The 19,723-nt window shown below is 44.6% G+C and overlaps 1 protein-coding gene across 2 annotated transcripts; it reads left to right on the top strand.

Moving 5' to 3' along the window:
• The first annotated feature begins 12,157 nt into the window (after window positions 1-12,157).
• Window positions 12,158-19,223, top strand: CYP1B1 (cytochrome P450 family 1 subfamily B member 1). Of its 2 annotated transcripts, none has more exons than XM_065834819.2 (3): window positions 12,158-12,932; window positions 13,531-14,756; window positions 16,340-19,223. In XM_065834819.2, the coding sequence occupies exons 2-3, from the start codon at window positions 13,747-13,749 to the stop codon at window positions 16,950-16,952; spliced, it is 1,623 nt and encodes a 540-aa protein (XP_065690891.1). In that variant the 5' UTR covers window positions 12,158-12,932; window positions 13,531-13,746; the 3' UTR covers window positions 16,953-19,223. The 2 variants fall into 2 exon arrangements, with proteins under 2 accessions (XP_065690891.1, XP_065690892.1); XM_065834820.2 differs by lacking the exon at window positions 12,158-12,932 and adding an exon at window positions 12,991-13,152.
• The last annotated feature ends 500 nt before the right edge of the window (window positions 19,224-19,723 follow it).

Here is a 19,723-nt window from a genome sequence, read left to right as displayed (position 1 = left end):
GCAGGAGGGCAATTTGTGGAATATAGCAGTGACCAAGGGCCTGATCCTCCATTGCCTTCATATTGTATCACACTAATTCACTGGGGTGATAAAACACTTCACCCAAGCTATGCTCGATTGTAAGGGACTAATTAAGGTCACATAGAATGACAGCCTAGAAAATTGGGTGAACATGTGTTGCATACAGTCAAAATAATACTCAGGCTGTAATATAATACATGCAATAGTAAGCCACAAGTGTTGTACGGCACATACTACAGAGGGACCAACTGGTACTACTACCACAATAGAACAAAATATCTAAAATAGATCTTCCTTTCTTCCTGCCTGATAGTGACAAAACTCCTGAAGACCAAAGAGAAGTGAGGAAAAAAACAAAACAAAATGAAAACTCGTAGGAGTCAATGAAATTGGTTTTGTTTCAAGCATCTGGTATTTTACTAAGTAGTATTCCACAGGTACTTAGTGCTTGGTCTCAGTGCTATGGTCTCAGTACTATGCATATTTTTAGCAGGTTTAGAAGACATCACCTGTGAATACTGAAGAAAAGCTAGAGAGATGCTTCTTGTTATTGCTGACATGCCACATTGATCTTCCTGGCTACATCAGAAAATTTTGGTCTTTGTGGTTTTGTAGGATTGTATGTGATGGCACCATGAAGTAGGATTTCACAGCAGGGGATCATCTAAAGATTAAGCTGCCTTTACCAGCCTTACAAAAAAAAAAAAAGTGCGTGTGTGTGTGTGTGTGTGTGTGTGTGTATGTGTTCTGGTATACTGTTGTAGTCTCTTGCCCTTAAAATGTTTTAGTACTCATTATAGCGCATGGTGACCAGTAGACCTACCAGGATTAGAAATAGTGGTATCAAAATGCCTGAACTAGAAGATGGCTCACTTTTACACGAAACTGCCTCTGTGCTATTCCTTGTTTATCTCCCAGATACATAGAGGAAGACCACTTTGGGAAGGGTTTTATCAATTATACTGATTAAGAACAGGTTTTTGATAATCAAGTTTGGCCACAGTTTTGCATTTGTTAGCTATCCTCTGTGATTAATTTCTGACACCTGCCTTGTAATTTTGATTACGATTGCATGAGTGCATCAATAACCAACCACCTTTTTCTTTGTTCAGTGTTAAGCATTAGTTGTTCTCCCCATGCTTGTCTACAAACCATTGTAATTTTTCTTTGATCAGGCCTGCTTAAGGCAATACATTATTTTTCAGGTGTGTTGGGTGGATCTTCCTGTTAACAGCAGCATTTGTAGAAGACCATGCCATATTCCACAGCTCTGGACCAGCTCAGTACCATTGGGGGATGGCTGACGGGCAGAGAGGAAAAGCTGGAGACACCAGGGTCACAAAAAGTGCTTCTGGATAAAACAGTCAGGAGCCATGTGACATAAGTAAATGCTTGTCACAGCAAATGACACTTCATTACAAAATGCTGTAGCCAATAGCATGTGCTGATGACAGCAAGCCTTTTTCCTGGAATGCATTTCAGATTCCAGTATTTTATTTCAAACCTTGCTCAGCTGTGTATGACTAATGAATAATAGAGAAAACTACAACTCCACAGAAAATTTGCAGATCTTCTTTCGATCTTGGAAAGCAGACTTCATTTGCATGGTGTTCTTTTAGACGACCTTCACAACTTTGTAGCAGGCTGTGATTCAACTCTGCTAGGCATTTTCACAGCAGCATAAAATACTAAAATCAAGCAATATCAATTAATATTATGGAATTGGGAATATCAATGAGAGAATCATTTGGATTTGTTAAAATGTAAAGTGTAACTCTGCTTAAGATACAAATGTGAGTTCAAGGCTTTTAATGCTCTTTATGAGAGATGAAATGAAGTCTCATGTTTCATAGAAAGAGGAGCTGCAGTTGGTAGGTGCCCTGTCATTTGCACATTAGCCTCAGCAGGGTACTTTATCCACAGCAGAGTAGTGTGTCCACTTGCTAAAACAGACAGACTTGTTGGCAGGCTGCACCCTTTTCCCCTATCTTCCTCAAAAGAGCATTTATCTCAGCTTTCTTCCTGGCGTGGGGTCTAATTGTTTTTAAAGAGACAGCTACTACTGGCATTGACAGTTTGGCTGGTTGCGGAGCAGAGAGAATGGGAAACATGGCATGGACTGGCTTGATGGAAGGAGAAGTGTTTTTCAGTGTCTAGTCCCATGGGCCTCTGATTTCAGTGGACTGAAGCACTGAAGTAACACAAGTAGGAAATTAAAATGCAATTCACTCCCACTCCAACTTCTAGAACATGATATTTTCCTTGATGTTATCTCATTTAAAATTAATTTGACACCCCTTTGTCTAGTCTTGTCTTCCACTGAATACATTTCTAGATGGTATAAAAGGCTAGATGGCTTAATAGTCTGGTAGACTTCCGTGCAACGATTTTTGGAATAGTCATTTATACTTGCCCTGTGTGTTAAAGCAATATCATCATGCGCATCCATTTCTTCAGAATTTATACTCTTCCAAAATAGCAATAAAAATTCCTTCACTGTTCAGTTGTAGTTGATATGTTTCGAAGCCAGTCTGCTAGAGACGTTTTAGAATACATTTTCTTCTCTAAGTTTTTTCTAGTGTCTTCTCCTTCAAGAGAAAGGGAGATCCAAGAGTCACCTCTGCTTCTTTTTCTTCGGTAATTTGCTCAGCTTTTCAACAAAGACCCATCCACCAAGTGTAAGATACAATTATAGGAGGAGTCCCAGACCAAATTTCCATTGGGTTTACTGGTTTTTACTTAAGCAAGAATCGACTTCCCTCTAAATTAAATACCTCCCTTTTTCCAAATAGCTGGTATGGAGTGGCTCTGTTATTTTAGCATTTCTGCTAGAGTCAGGTAGGCTGCAAACTGTAGTCACTGCAAAAGAACCTAGAACAGATAGATTTCCACTTGTGGTTGTGTGATGACGTCTGGGTAAATACCGAAAAAAGTGACCTGGGTTGTCTTCACATAAGTCTCTGCCTACTCATGTCATGCACGCAATGGGAGGATTCACCTTTTAAACTCTGGCTTATTTCAGAAATGCGGGCAAGCTGTAGGGATCAGGCTGTGAGAAGGTGGCTTTGGCAGTCATGGAGCAAACAAACAGCCTGGTTCTTCTGGCCCAGAGGACAACCTGGAGGGAAGTGACATTAGCACTTTTATTCAGCATTGAAATTGCAAGGAAATAAGGTAAAATGATATCCTTTTCATTGCTACTTGTCATGTCAGTACACGAAAGGAATTGCAAACTGCAAATGACCATATGCCAGGGGTACCTTGATGTCTCCAGCTAAAGCAGGTTGTTGTAAGAAAATAACTTTCTGAACTTTCTGACTCATTTTTACCCCTGGTGTGACTCTTCCCTGAACATGTCTACCATTTTGCTGTGAGTGAGGGCTATGAGAACTGATCTTTCAGTCATATTTGTTTTCTTCTTAGTAGAAGTGCTGCTCTTGCTTTTTGTGAGGAGGTTGCAAACAGCTGTTTTCTGGCAACAGAAGAGATAGTCACTGTGATTGCCTGAAATGTGTAAGACAGGTCATCATACAACTTCACTTAAACTCCCATGCCACATAAAAAATCTTGGTATGCCTATGTCTGGTGGATTAAATAGCCCTTTACTTTCATAGAACTACTGTCCTTGCAAGTACTTGGAGGCTGCGCCTGAGTTCTCTCTTGACCTCTACGCACAGTCTAGCTCACTAGAGCTCCGTCAGGCTTTGGTTCTGGCGTGCATGTGACATTCTCAGTACTTTAATTTTGAGCCATTTCTCATCTTCGTTTTCTTTTAAAACTGTAGGTATAAAGACATTCTTGGAATGTTTTTTCATAGCCATGTCCTATTCTTTGCCATCTTTTTTAAGAAATGAAGACATGATAATGGTAAGCATATCCCAGTACAGCTTTTGGTATAAATGGTGGAAAGGAAGCCCTCACTATTCCTCCTGGATGTTCTTCTGCCTAATAGACCAAGACTTAGTACCTTGCTTAGTTATATACATTGTTACTCAGTGCTCTTTGTGCCCCTTTCAGACCATTTCCAACTCACCATCCTCCTTTTCTTGATCACATATAAAACATCTAGTTCTTTATATTGTTGTGATGAGTATTATTAAAAACAACATGATTTTGCGCCCAGTTTATTAGACAATTCAAATCTCATTGTGTGAAAGATCTATCATTACCCTAATTCACCACTGCAGCAACTTTGTGTTGAACTTTTTAAGCATCACAGTGATTCTAGAAATAAATGTCACATAGCTCATGAAAGAACTTGAACTTCAACTATTTGCACGTGGTTTTTTTATTTTCAAAAAGGGTGTCGCTTTCTTCTTTTAAAATTAAACTGCAAAAGCCAAACATGATGTAGTGTTTAGCCTTTATTCCTCCCACCAGAATAAGCAGAGGATTTAAGCCACCTCTATTTCCCACTCCTCCTTCTATTCCTTTTCAGATTTGTAACATTAAAGATATATGGTGACTGCTGAGGAAATTGCTTTAAACTATACTGGAGTAATAAAGGTTGCATATGTTTTATGAGAATAGCACCCCTGCAGTAGAGAAAGTACCACGATCCATCACTTTAAATCAAGAAGTCATTTGACATGTTTATTTTCTGAACAAGGAGTGTTCTGTCAGATCAGTTGGAAACCCTGGAATCTGTACGTTTTAAGATGGAAGTTGGAGTAGCAGATGCTATTTTGCTGGGTCAGTTCCATTTTCACAGGGAGGCCACTCTGCCAATGGGATGTTAAAGAAATATCTCTTTCTTTCCTTTCAAAGTGTGTATGCCTGAAGAAATCTATCAAAATAGGGATAGGGATTGTAGTGAGTCACCTTGAGAGGATTGTGTATCTGATAAATTATGTGGTAAAATCTGATCCAAAATACAAATGTACTTAAAATATATCGTATATTGTATAAAAGTGCTTTTAGCAAAAAAGGGAGGAAAAAAAAGTGATAAAATTTCCCATGTTATTTTAATCAGAGAGTTGTAAAGGATATTTTGCAAGTTTGAAGCAAACCATAGTTGAATCAAATGTATACACAGTAAAACCAAAATTGGACAGTTTTGAAAACAATGGTAAGCATGGAGGTGGGAAGAATGGCCAGTTGCACCTCCCTTGAAAGCACCAGTTGCCCAATAAACATTCTGTCTAGATTGTAGGTATCAAAGGGGCTTCCAACCAGATTGTTAATGATATATGTGTTAAAGCTAACTGAATATTCTCAGGTTGGTCAACTTCAGCTTAAACACTACTAATACAAAAACTCTGCCAGAGATGTACAGACCTTGCATGCCAGCTGCAACTGTTGGCCATCTGCAACTTCAAAGGCTTCCCTGCTCCAAAGCGCAGGCAGGTACTGTAGACTGCCCTCAGACCTGCCTTTGCTGCCTTATTGACTATCAACATGGCTTCACCAGGTCGGTGGATTTGTTCTCTGTGTGAAATTATCTCAAAAGTACGTTCTTATTGACCTGCTTAAGATGTTTTTACACTTCTACGTCAATAAATACGCATTGCTGTTTTCCCTCTTTGATTCTGTTATTTCACCTGTCAGAGAGATCTGTTTAAGTAACAGATGCCTGCAGTATTTTGACAGTGTGTTTGTTTCTGTTTCCAGCATAAAACTCATACAATGACAAGCAGACAGTAAAAAGAAATTTGCCCCAAATGTGCTAGAGCCCACTTTTCCTCTTCCCTTTCCCACTTGAAAATTAGCTTTTGTGTTATTACTTTGGCACGTGCCTGCTGGGAAAAAAAAAAAAATCCCTCCTTGCCCAGAGACAAGGAGTCCTGATCTTCCCTCTTTTTGAACAGACATTTCTTGGCAAGGTTCTTGGTGTGGTCAGGAAGAAATATTGGTGTCTAGGAGTATTGTTGAAGACAAGAGAACTGTCCATCATCTTGAACACAGAAGTCTTGAACATCTTGAGCAGCTGAGGAGGAATCCCTGAGATATCTGCTATACTGCTAAAAGTCAAGCATAGTAGGTGTGTCTTGAAGTTGGTTTGAAGAGTTCATCTTTAGAGTCATCACTGTGTATCAAAAGCGAAGACACAGAAGCACAACAATGTTTAAATTTGCTCTGTCTTGGTTCTTGTGTCTGATATTCAGTTGAATGACTCAGTTATTTCAGGTAACTGCACTGAATTCCACTATTTTAGTTAACATCAAAACCTAATACCATGCTACTACCATTTGTGAGACAAGCCTGTGTTGATTACCACATAAGATGAACTTACTGCATTTTTAAGTTGTCATTTAGAAATACATATTACTTTTGTCTTTATAGTAACTTTGCCTGCACTAACAATGTTTTGTTATACAACTTTTTTTCAGCAAAGCTCCCTACAGTCAATAGTAACTCAAGATCAAACTTTGTAGACTCAATCACGTATGCAGCCTTGTTCTGGAGCATTGATTATACCATGCAGTGGAAGAGGGTTTAGAGATGACACAATGAGCAGCGCTCATGCTAGTCATGGAACCAGATGGAAAATTGCCCTCTGAGTCTCAATCAAAGAATCCCTCCATTCTCATAGAATAAGGCAAATGTTGTTATATGGTGTTAGCACCAAAAGTTTCTTCACAGTACTGCAGATGTACCCATATGGGCAGATGGTATCTGAGACATTACACTGCACGAAATTCTGCCCCTTAAACTGCAAGCTCGCCCTCATTATGTCAGAGCAGCAACTAGTCAAACAGCGTCCTGATCTGGGATGAGGGCTTTAGATACTCTTATAAAATGATGTAGTAAAGACCAGGTTGTTGAAACTGAAAAATACATTAAGCATCCAACTGAATTTCCTCGTTGTTTCCTATTCTTACCAATGAAAACATGGCACAGCATCAGCGTATCTGCTTTTCTGAAGTTCTTGTCTTAAAGTCTCAGGATTAAAGTATAAGTAATGAAGGTTTACTTGACTACAAAGAACATCTTTGCTATATGTTTTCAGGTGAACCATCCCCTGCCTGAGAAAGTGTTGGTGCTGTAACTGGACTGTAAGATGCTGAAATTCATTTTGGTCCCAATACGTTTAATGTTTATTTTCAGGCATAAGCCTGCAGATAAAATCAGTTCAAAAATCCAAATCCATAAGTCAGCATGGCAGAGACATTTCAGGGCAGCCTACCTGTCTGGGCATTAGTGGAGGAAAAGCCCTTTGAAGTCACAGACTGCCAATAAAAATGCAGCTGGCATTCAAACTTTAAATGGCTCCAGCATTGAGCTTTTATACTGTTGTTACTTAAGCAAAGGCTGAAAATGTCTTTGAATACTGGTCCATAGTAAACTTGTGTACCTACAAGGTGACTGAACCCCGTCACCCTCATTTTCTTGTCATTAAAGAAATTGTGAGAAGCACTCCAGATAACTCACAATGCTGAGAACTGGGAAAGCTCCGGGCTTCTGTCATGCCTGTGGTGCAGGGCAGGACATGACACCAGGCAGTCACTCAGGAAGGGCCAGGTGAAATTCCTGGTGACATCTCAGAAGTGGGGACATGCATTTCACAGCCTGATATAAGGGCTATGTGAGTGCTTTGTTTCCTGTGCTTGACTGTTCCCTTTCTGTGTGGTGGCTCTGTGGATGTGACATGGCACAAAAAGCCACAAGAGAGGTGAGCTCCGCTTCCCCTGGCCTGTGGTGGGGACCAGAAGGGTTGGCACGCTCTGTCTCTGCTTTGACCCCCTGGTGGATGCAAGCTCTTTCCAGGGCTTTGTACAGTCCCCAGCATGATGATACAGGGGTTTCTGAGCTAACTGGCACAGCTAGAATACAAATACTTATGAATGAAGTTGGGATAGCTGGCTCTCAAAATTAAAAATAGCCCCTGGCTTTCTGAATTCTCCACAAATCTTAAATGCATCATAATTTTAAGCATCCACAAGTGTTTATAAATATTGGTAGGAATAAGAGCATACATCCATTCACTAATTAAATATCATAACCTGTTTCTTTTATCACACTTATTCAATAAATTTTGAATTAATTCAGAGAAGATTTAAAAAAAAATCAAACACTTTGGCTTTGGAACCATAAGAAAAAAAGATGTGAGTTAATAGTCTATGGTGTTGTGTGGTTTATGTATAACTCCCAGTGAGCAAACAAAAATAATAATAATAGTAATAAAAATTTTAAAACACACAAAAAAAAACAACGAAACCAACCAAACAAAAATCAAACAGAACAAAACTCAAACCGCAGATTTATGAACTGTCCTGTATGTGGCTCATGTAAATACTAGCACTGATCATTAGTTCCAATTAAAGGTCAAATTTGAAATCATTTACAAGGTGCATTTAAAACAAACCTTTAAAAATTAAACCAAGTTTTAAGTAGAACACTATCTCATTGGCTTCCTAGATCAAAATATCACAATCCGTGGGGATTCTAGATCAGTAGAGTCAGCACAGCAGTACAGCAAGGGCAGTGTAGGGAGGTAACACTGCTAATCTTTTCAGGTGGGATTTTTAAAAGTACACTGGTCTGGCCATGTCTTCTTTTTTTTTTTTTTTTGTTGAACCTGTTCTGAGACTTTCTGTAGTTTACCTTCCGATTACCATGGAACCAGAGATATGCTCAAGGCTTTTAGCCCAATGTGATTTGCAGGGAAGCTGATGGAGGTAACTGGACTTAAACCCATTGGTGAAGAAGATGCTCTCTGCCATTTCTGGTGCAAGGTACTTGGAGCCCAGTGCAGTGCTGTGCAGGAGCTGAAGCTGCAGACTGAGGGTTTGTCAGATCCCAGGTACAGGCCAAAGGGTTCAGCTGTGCTGCAGGGTGCCGCGTGGTTACCTGCACTCACTCAGATCTAAAACAAGCTAACAAAATACCTGAGTGAAAACATGGAGCTCTTAAAACCTGTCAGAAGTTGAAACTCTCCAGAAACGTGGAGGATAACTGAAGGCAGCTTTAATGGCTCTTCATTGGAACTTTAGGTAGCAGGTGCCCTGGTAAAGAAAAACAATGAGAAGACGGTCTTATTGCTGACATTTCATCTTTTTTATAGGTGTAACTTAACTTGAGCAACAAAAGCTAACTCTTACCCTGTATAGCATACATCTGGGATGTACTGCATTCTGCAGTACCTCTCCTCCCAATGTATGAATGATACATCTTAGATGAAGATCATGAAAATAAAAGTAAAAAAACAGTGTAACTGACCTAAGGTTAAGAGCTACGTTTAGGACCTTAAGGCTACATTTAAACTGAGCAATGGATATTCTCCCATGAGGCACCCACCCAGCCATAATGCCTGGTTTTCTTCCCATGGATGTAGTGTGTATCCTTGGTAAAACACAAGATAACTGTGTGTGTAATAGAAAATCCCAGGACTATAAAAGGATACCAGACATGAAGACGCATGGGTTTCGAAGGCAGTGGGAAGCAATGGATGTCAGAATAAGCATAGTGTGGCAAGTTATTGATGATTAAATGCTTACAATGCGGAAGGAGATCTTCATGGGAGTATTGCAGCAGAAAAGGGCTTATGTCTGAGAGTAAAAGAACATTCTATATTTCCTGCTGGATACAAGAGCATTAGTCCAGATCACACTTTTGTAATACCAGGACTTTTGGTTAAGAGGAAAGCTAGTTTTGCATGGCAGTCTTGTTCAGGAAATTAAATCCAGGTGTAAATAACAACTTGGAAAACTGTAATCTATTAAAAAAAAAAAAAAAAAAGGCAGTGTGACATAGTAGTTGTTGAAAGAGTGTCCAGGCTTTTGTTTCACTCAGAGGGTGTCGTCAGTGCAGTAGTAAGGAATATGATCTTCTCACTGCCCACTGCACTGGGCACCAAGATACAAAGGTATCTGAGATACACAAAGGTTTCCTTTTCTTTATAAAAGAGAGAAGACTAAGGTCTACCTGATGATAATATCACCCTATCTAAGATAAAGGAAACATCTACAGTTAACGTGTACCGAAATTAGCTGTGGTTGCCTCCAGGGCTGTATTGGTATGGAGGTTGTACCTTTTAAATAGTGTGGTTAAAACTGGACACTAGATGTTTATGAATCACTAGAGAAGATTATCAAGTGCTCATGTAGGTGATGATGTTTACTCGTGCAACTTTCTATCACCTCTTTCCTTCATGGAGTCTCCTCTGAAGCACCCATTCTGCTCGGGACCTCAGTCCAAGGACCAAGCTGCCATTAGGGTTCTGGTTTGTGTTAAGATTCCAAGAGCTACAAAGCCTACAGCTCCAGGGACACTGGAGCTGCAAAAGGCATGCCAAGGAGGGCGTGGCACTGAACCTACATTGCTCCTTCCACAACTTTCTCACCTGGGCCACCCATGCTGCTGGGACCTTAAAATGTGGCTCATGCCTTGAGGTTGTGGAGTCTCCTTCTCTGGAGACATTCAAAACCCGCCTAGATGCCTTCCTGCATGACATCATCTAGGTGTTCCTGCTCTGGCAAGGGGATTGGATTAGATGATCATTTGAGGTCCCTTCCAATCCCTAACATTCTATGATTCTATGATAACTGTGAATCTGCAGCTCAGGGTAGTGGAAACATGCTCCTTCCTCCGTACTGCCTGCCAGCAGCCAGCAAGCAATCCCACTTGCAGTTTGATGTTGAGGAAAAATGTCAATAGGATGCAAAGCATGCAGTGCACTGGACCCACATGGATTCACCAAATGGATGTGAAACAGTGAGGTGGGTGCAGGGCCACTTGCAGAGGTTAGAAACAGCAGAGCCTGTCACCTATGGCAGTCCCATGCTGAGCTGTTCTTCCCCTTACCAATTGAAATTACAGTCTGGCCACCTTGAGGACACTGTTTCTTTACAAATTCAGATTTACATGGGAGCTGGAATGGAATGTGTTCGACTTGCTTTGGAGTAAATGGCAATCTCTTGCTTTGACTGCCCTACAACTAGTTTAAGTGCTAAAGCAAAGAAAGGATTTAGGAACTTACTAACAAGAGGTATGACACTTGTGTTTTAAGCAACTGATTGCCATGATCACCAGCAAAAAGGCAAATTTACCTGCTGGTAATGGCAAATGCCCACCACTGTAATCCAGAGCACAGGTAACTGATCCAAGCTTGTTCTTAGCCCAGAACACTCACTGCAGGCAGAAGTCTGTGTCTCTTTGACATGTGACCAATTAAGTAGGGGAGGGTGGCCCTCAGGGTGGGACAGGCCACTTCACCACAGCTGAGTGGTTACAGCACGTGAAATTTGATTTCAACCTTGTGGTGGTGATGGAGAGATCAAACTGCCTAGTCTCTCTCCAAGCTTGCCCTGCCATAGGGATGGAGCTATCTGCTCCTCTTTGAAGCTGGTCCATGTGATGGCTGGACTGTAGGATTCTTCCAGTTCACTCCAGACATGAGGCTGGGAAGAGGGGAGCTCACTTTTTCTGGCACTGCTTGGAAAAAGTAGTTTTGACATCTCTTTCACTTGGCAATGACAGGAAGAACTACAGTGCGCTCTTGAGGCATGCAGAGAGATATGGCTGATGCTAGGCTGAGCAAGAGGTAGTACTGCGGACTGGAGGAGCCCAGGACAATGACAGCAGCCATGATTACACTTAGCAAAGAAAGAAGTAGTAGCAGCCTCGCCAGGCCCGGGTTCACACCCTGAGCTGGGCTGGCTCCCAGCAGCTAATTTTGTCTAATCCCTAAATGCTACCAAAACACCACCTTTTCTTCCCATGACGTGACTGTGGAGAATCTGAAATAAACATTGTGTTTTTAAATTTTGCTTTGTACAGCAAAAACGACAACAAAGCAGGAGCATTCCGATTTCTTGGGGAACGGTTTCCTTGATGCCTGTGGGTTTTGGAGTCCCGATTTCCCCTGGGGCGCCGGAAAGCTGGGGTTGTGGAGCCTGGCCCTCCACATCCACACGCTCCTCGCCAGCTCTCCTGGGGGCGGGGAGGGGAGCAGAGGTGCCAGATTTCAGAGTAAAAAATCGCCGTGAGCAGGAGAGAAGGGAGCGCTGGGTGGGGGCGAGGCTGGAGGGCAGCGGGGCCGCCCCGGGTGCGAGTTGCCCAGCGCTTCCCTGTCTCCTTCCCCCCGAGCCGGTGTCAGGTATTGCGAGGAGGGGTAGGGGCCCGGGGAGGAGATGGCTGGAGGCTTTCCAGCCCCGGCTCACGCAATGCAAGCTCCGCACGCAACGGGGAGGCGACAGGCGGAGGAGGGGGAGCTCTCCGGCTTCCTCAGCCCCCAAGATGCAGGCGAGACTTTGCCTCCCAACAGAGAGGGCTGCGAGCCCGCCCGCCACCCCGCTCCCCTCCCAGCACCTCCTCCGTCAAAACTTGTCCTCGGCCATAAAAGCATCCGCGGCTCAGCCACTCCACTTGGTGAGGGCCCAAGGGTGGCTGGCAAAGATCTGCGACCCCTCAAGCCAGGGGAAGGGCCAGGGAGCGGGGATTTGTCAGCGGGTCTATCTGCGGCACGCCGGCGGATACCGGCGGATTGAAAGCCCCGAGTACCAACGCCAGGCGCCCGGCCAGAGCTGCTCCGGCTCAGCCTGGGGACAGCGGGCCGCCTGCCCCCCGCGCTCTGAGCCGCTCGCCTTCACTACCCGCAGCCGGTTGGGGTGGCCCCGTCCCCGTAGCCCAGCAGACGGGTGGGAGGGAGGGTGCGGCTGCAGCCCACTCGCCTCCGGTCCGCGGGGTTGCACCAGGCAGGTGGTTGCCAGCGGGGCGAGCTCCGAAGGGTTAAAGCGCTGGGAAGGTGATAATAACTCTGCACTGGGATCGGGTGCAATTGGCATTTGCCTGCACATGACCTGCCAAGCTCCGGGTGACAGGAACGGGGACTCCTAATGAGTTTCCCAGAGGCTGGGATCTGAACGCCGCTCTCGCCGCTCGCCTCTCTGGGCTGCCCGTTAGAGCTGCCGCCGGCTGCCCGGCTCCTCTCCATCCTTCCCGAGGTCTCAGATGGACGAAGTGTGCAACAGGTCAGTTCTGCTACAGGCGCCCAAGGTGGCCGTTTATTTCACTCCTCCTACCCCTCGCTGCCTCAGAAAGGCTGGAGCAAACGATAGGAGCGAGTGGTCCCGGCCGCGGGAATGGGAAGCGGGGCCAGTCAGCTCTGCCGCGCAGGGACCTTAGGCATCCTCCGCAGCCCATCTCCGGGGCCGCCGGCCGCCAGCATGCGCTGCCGCCACGGGCACGAAGGTGCGGGGAGGGGGGAAAGGCTCGGGACAGAAGGGGCTGCGTGGTCATGTGCGGGGATTTCCTCTCTGGAGCAGCGGGAAGCTCCTACGTCCTCGCGGGGAGCCCGTTTCTCGCAGGGGCTCTTTCATCAGGAAGGATGTGCAGCGCCGGGATGAACCTGTCTTCACCGCACGGCAGCTGCCTGCATCTGCGGAAGGCTCGTCAGGAGAGAGCATCCTCCTGACACCCTTTCTGCCTCACACATTACCTTCTGGGTCTCCCGCTGCAAACTTTCCCTACAGAGAGGGAGAGAGCAGCGGCCCCAAAGTAAAATAGGATTTTGATCCCTTATTGAGCGCCTACCACTTAATTATCCATTATTCCTTGTTTTTCGCACAGGATCCGGGCGGGCTTCAGTCACACGAGAAGCTCATAACAAGGACGCATCCCGATTCTGAGCGCCAGAAGGCTGTCGGTGCTCCCCTCCGCCAAGCCAGCGGCGCCCCGTCCCCTCGGCTACCCGGGAACCAGCTTCTCCCTGCCTGCGGGCGACGGCGAGCTTCCCAACCCTTCCTGAGGGTCGCATCCCGCCTACTTTCTTCTTTCGCTTGCAGCATGGCCCTCGAGAGGCTCGGGGAAGCCCTGCGCAGCATCCCTCCCTTGCAAAGCTCCCTGCTGCTCCTCCTCTGCCTGCTCACCGCCATCCACCTGGGCAAGCTCCTCCTGCAGCAGCGCCGGCGGCAGGGCCAGCGCCGGGCGCCGCCAGGTCCTTTCCCCTGGCCCTTGATCGGCAACGCGGCGCAGCTGGGCAGCGCCCCGCACCTCTCCTTTGCCCGCCTGGCCAACACCTACGGCGCCGTTTTCCAGATCCGCCTGGGACGCTGGCCCGTGGTGGTGCTGAACGGGGAGCGCGCCATCCGCCAGGCCCTCATCCGCCAGGGGGCCGCCTTCGCCGGCCGGCCGCCCTTCCCGTCCTTCCAGCTGGTGTCGGGCGGGCTCAGCCTGGCCTTCGGTGGCTACTCGGAGCTCTGGAAGCTGCACCGCCGGGCGGCGCAGGCCACGGTGCGCGCCTTCTCCACCGGCAGCCCCGCCACCCGCCGCCTGCTGGAGCGGCACCTGCTGGGCGAGGCGCGGGCGCTGGTGGCGCTGCTGGTGCGGGGCAGCGCCGGCGGCGCCTTCCTCGACCCTTCGCGCGTCCTGGTGGTGGCCGTGGCCAACGTGATGAGCGCGCTGTGCTTCGGCCGCCGCTACAGCCACGGCGACGGCGAGTTCCTGCGCCTCGTGGGGCGCAACGAGCAGTTCGGGCGAGCGGTGGGCGCCGGCAGCCTGGTGGACGCGCTGCCCTGGCTGCAGCGCTTCCCCAGCCCCGTGCGTGCCGCCTACCGCGCGTTCCGCGACCTCAACCGCGACTTCTACGGCTTTGTGCGCGGCAAGTTCCTGCAGCACCAGCGCAGCCTGCGCCCGGGGGCCGCCCCCCGCGACTTGATGGACGCCTTCATCCGCCTGCAGCGGGAGCAGCCGCGGCTGCAGGTCGAGCATGTGCCCGCCACTGTCACCGACATCTTCGGCGCCAGCCAGGACACCCTCTCTACCGCCCTGCACTGGCTCCTCATCTTCCTCATCAGGTAGTTGCCGGCGGGGCGGAGGCGGGAGGCGGGGGTGCCCCACCTGCCCTGGGGAGGGACACGGGGGTCAGACCGGGGTGTCGCGGTGACAGCGCCAGCCTTGGGGGATCCCCGTTGAAGTGGCGCTGCCCGGACACAATCGCCGCTGGGAAGAGCCCCTCGGCGGTGAAAGCCGGCTCAAAGGAGCGCCGAAACCGCTCGGTGCGGGGAAAGCCGAGGGAGCGACGCTGCCGGCGAGGGTCTGAGGGACCGGCCCGCCCTCCTGGTGCCGGGGTACCGCAGGGGCTTCCGATTAACTAACACGGAAGCTTTGGGAAGCCTGCCAGAAAAAAAGATAAGAAAGGAAAAAAAAATAATGTGGCGGTCGGGCAATGGTGCATAACGAGAAGCTGGCAAAAAGGCAACCGAATAAAACCTGAAAGTAACAGATTTTACCAGGTCAAGATCAAGGAGATCATAGGAACAGGATAACAACTGCTTAAGCAAGATAAAGAGTTCGTGCACCGGTTTACAAACCCGCTATTATGTTAATTTGCCAGCAGTGTGTACCCTTATCGCCGTGGCGTGACTTGGGGAACACCACCTGGGCAGCCGCGGGGGCAAGCGCACCCCTCTGCGCACCCTTTGCCCTGGCACCAGGTCTCTGAGGGGGAAAAATCTCAGCTTGGGAAGGTGGTTTAATAGAAGGCGGCATAACACTGATTTTCTTGCCTGTCCTGGCTTTTTCTTTCATCATCTGCGTAATTCATAGGCTTATGAAAACACATCTACTCAGATGCTGCTTGACAAACTGGCAAATACTTAACACTTTGAGCTGAGGGTATGATGCCCAGTGGTCACATAACCTGTTGAGTTTCTCCCCATTTGCCCAGCATTCAACAGGCAGACCTGCTGCAGGAAGAAAAGGAAAGGACACAGAAACCAAACTTGAATACTTAAAGAGGCAAATAAAGGCTCATTGGAGGAACGTTTTCTTTTGCCTGTCTAAAAGCACATAAGTAAAAATTATTAATATTTTGATGTTTGGTTACTATGTAGTCTTCCAAATGATCCAGACTTCAAGACAGTTGTCTTAAACTCCTTTATAAAGAAAATATTTTTTTATATTAATTAGAAAAAGGATACACACATCAAGAGTGGAGTGTTTATAAAGTTATTCTGACAATTACTAGCAGGGACTTTTTCAGTTTAAGAACCTGCAGACTTTCATACGTATATAATATGTCTAGTGATAGTAAACTCCATGCTAACTTTTAGAAGTCACATGCAGAGCTGGAAAACCAAATTCTCATTGCCATGGAAAGCCCAATATTTAGAAGAGATAAGTAATATTAAGCTATTTTCAGTTAATTTCATTTTGTGATGTTGAGAATCAATTACATGTGATATTACAGTAAAAACTGAGCAAATCTAAAATAACGCCATTGTTTTCCACCAAGTTCTGCACGTTCTTGCAACATACTTAAACTTTGCTCAAACTGCATTATTTAGGGGAAGGGTGAGGTTCTGTGAAAAATGTTTACATCAAGGATTATTTTTAATTGGAAGTGTTATGTACATACACGTCTTACTTTAAATGACAGGTATCCGAATGTGCAGGCTAAAATGCAGGAAGAAGTGGACAGGATTGTTGGAAGAGACCGTCTGCCATGTGCTGAAGATCAGCCTCACTTGCCCTACATCATGGCTTTCTTGTATGAATCCATGCGTTTCAGCAGCTTTGTGCCTGTTACTATTCCCCATGCCACCACAACCAACACCTTCATCATGGGCTACCTCATTCCCAAGGACACAGTGATTTTTGTTAATCAGTGGTCAGTAAATCATGATCCAGCAAAATGGTCCAACCCAGAGGATTTTGATCCAACAAGATTCCTGGATGAGAATGGCTTCATCAATAAAGATCTTACCAGTAGCGTGATGATTTTCTCAGTGGGAAAGCGTCGGTGTATAGGAGAGGAGTTGTCCAAGATGCAGCTGTTTCTCTTTACCTCCATACTGGTGCATCAGTGCAATTTTACTGCTAATCCAAACGAGGACCCTAAAATGGACTTTATCTATGGGTTGACCATTAAACCTAAGCCATTTACCTTGAATGTTACGCTTAGAGATACTATGGATTTGCTCGATCAGGCTGTCCAAAGACTGCAAGCAGAGAAAGCAGCCAACGAAAATCAGCTGTCAGCAAATACCTAGGCAACAAACCTTGCATCTAAAGATAATCCCTCTCTCTTTTTAGACTTAAATGAGTTATAGTTTTTTTTTCTATTGATCTTTTTGGAAATTAGACTATGTTACAAGTTACAAGAGCAGGAAGGAAAACTGCACAAGGTATAATTCAGTCCTCTTTTTCATTCTAGAAGGAGAGCCAGGGAAACAATTTAATATATTAAATGATAAAACATATGCAATTTGAAAGTAAGCCTTTTCTTTTCTAGCTTGTTCACAGAAGTTGCCATTGTAAAGTGCCTTTTATCTACTGACTGGTTGGAGCATCTCCAGGAACTGTTTGTACAATCTTCTCCATGTCTCCATGTTCTATGCCTTAACTCTAAGTTCATCTTCAGTGACTCCACATCCCAAAGTGAAATTTATTATTTAAGAAAGAAAAAAGCAACAGAAGAAGAAAGAAAGAATGGGTGCTCAGAACACAGCAGCCTGCCTCTGAATTCACTCCACTGGAAACTGCCATGGGCAGCTCCTGTGTTGTGACTGCTGGGATGTTCATTAATGCCTTTATAATAAACATTCAAATAATTTTTCATAAAATGACGAGTCTTGCCTTTAACATTTCAAAGTGTTTACATAAATGACTAAAAGAAAATAGACTTGAAAATAAAATTCATCTTTTGTATGAGAATTAATAGAATGTCCTAATATTGTAACTTTTCATTAAGTTTTGAAAGATCAGATTTCATGTCACCAAATGATAAGGTGATGAAAACAATATGCTAATCTGTTCTTTAGCATATTCACAAACAAAGGAGATATTTGAGTTAGAAAGTTTTATAAAGTTATAGCTAAACTTTGTATTTCTCTAGTAAAGAGTTAACATCTCTGTCCCTAGGCACATGGGTAAGTCAAATAAAATCCACATAGGATGAGGTATTTAGAAGGGAAAATTTGGAGGTTTTATATTGAAACTTTCATGCTGCAAGCTTCGAGTAAGGTGTATAGCAAATACAACCCTGCTCACTAGTCATTCTGTTAGGTAGAGTTAAATCAAATATCCAAAAATCAATAGGTAATTTTAGCATGATTTGCTTGGAATGAAGTCTCAGAAGGAAAACTAACATTAAATGTCCTGATTAATGTAGCCATTAGCTGAAGAAAAAATAGTTTGAAAATTTTTGTGAGGCAAAGGACATGAAATTTAAAAAGACCCACCCTCCAAAACTATTATTTAAAAGTATAACACACAAATGAAATTCATGCCCTCCAACCTCTGGCTAATGTTCTTGTACACAAACCAGCATGTATTTCTCTAAAGAGCAAACAACCCTATGTAAGTGCCTGATTTTGAAAAGTGTTGGGCATCTCTTTGAAGCTGCTGATCACCTTCAATTACATATGAAATCCATCAGAAATGAGAGTACCTCACATGACTTGCTGGGTCCTGCCTGGTACTAAGTAAGGTATCAGTAGAGCTAAAAAAATAATGGTGCGATGCTGCACAGTATAGTAGTTCTGCTGAGATCTAAGTGAGGAAAGATTTGCACTGGGTCAGTCTTAGTCACGTTGGCAGCAGTGACAGACCTCTGCTGGGTTAATGACACAATCCTCATCTTCTTAAGTAGAAGCTTCACTACCGATTTAAAAAACCTGAATCAAACCTAAAAGTACTGCTCCGTAACTCCACACAGTAGTAACATACCTGTTTAAAATCTCTGACTTCATATGGCATCTGTCTTCTGTTTTCCAAGCTAAAAAAGCCTTCTGTTACTTACACAATGAATAACCTCAGGTGTTTTTCTGAATTCTGTACAGGTTTGTGATGTCCCAGAACTTAGCCTATGCCTGTGAAAACCTTCATAAGATATTCAGCATTTTCATATGGAGATCTACATTAGATCAAATGCTAGCATTACAGTATTCCTTGTACCTTAGTAAGTATTGTTATTAAAAGAAAATATGTAAAGGACGTAACCTACAATTGAATAGTTATTCTAATGCAAGGATCACCAATTCATATTTTAATAAAAAAGGCTTTTGCAATTTTGTACTCTTCCAAGAGCTTTAACTATGCATTGGCTACTAATGCAACTTCAGTTCACACTGTTAATGTCTGTCAGGGGTCACACACTATATAGCTGTTGGTCAAATAACACCTTGTATAATCTGTGAAGTTATTCAAATTTAGTAGCATCCATTTAAAATGTATGGAGTTGTTCAGCGAGCTAAATTTTATGGTAATTTTGAGATGTATCATGTTACCAAAATACTAAATAAAATTATTCTTACACTGCCTTTGCTTAGTTTATGTATGGCTTTCTAACATCAAGATAACTAAAATTATTGTTTCTGATTTGGAAATTATTAGTATTTTAGATATTCTTTGCTCACATACTTTTCACCCTCTTCACTTCTGGATTTTAAGGTTTTCCTCCATCTAGCCCTTAACAGCTTCTCAGGTCTGCCTGCTTATTCAGATCCTGCCATCTGTGTTTAATGTCCTCATGCTCCTTGCTAAGAACGTTCCAGACTGCTCATCTCAAAATCGATCTGAATTCTCTCATGTCCTTTGGTTTCTTCTAGTACCTGTTAATCTCTCCTCAGCCTGCACAGTCTCTTATGTTATGTTCTTCCCTCTGACATTTCAGTTTACTTCCATCTCCCCTTATTTGAAGCCCGCAAACTGGTTTTCCCTTTGCTTTTCTGTATCTAGTGCTGGCATCAATTTAGTGCTGAGACTGGATCCCCACTGCTGCCCTGGGGACCAATTTGTGCTGTTTTGGCCTTGGTGTATA

This window comes from Patagioenas fasciata, chromosome 3 (genome assembly GCF_037038585.1).
Source record: "Patagioenas fasciata isolate bPatFas1 chromosome 3, bPatFas1.hap1, whole genome shotgun sequence".
Taxonomy (NCBI): domain Eukaryota; kingdom Metazoa; phylum Chordata; class Aves; order Columbiformes; family Columbidae; genus Patagioenas; species Patagioenas fasciata.
Note: the sequence above shows the minus strand (reverse complement) of the source record. Positions and strands in the feature narration are given on the sequence as shown.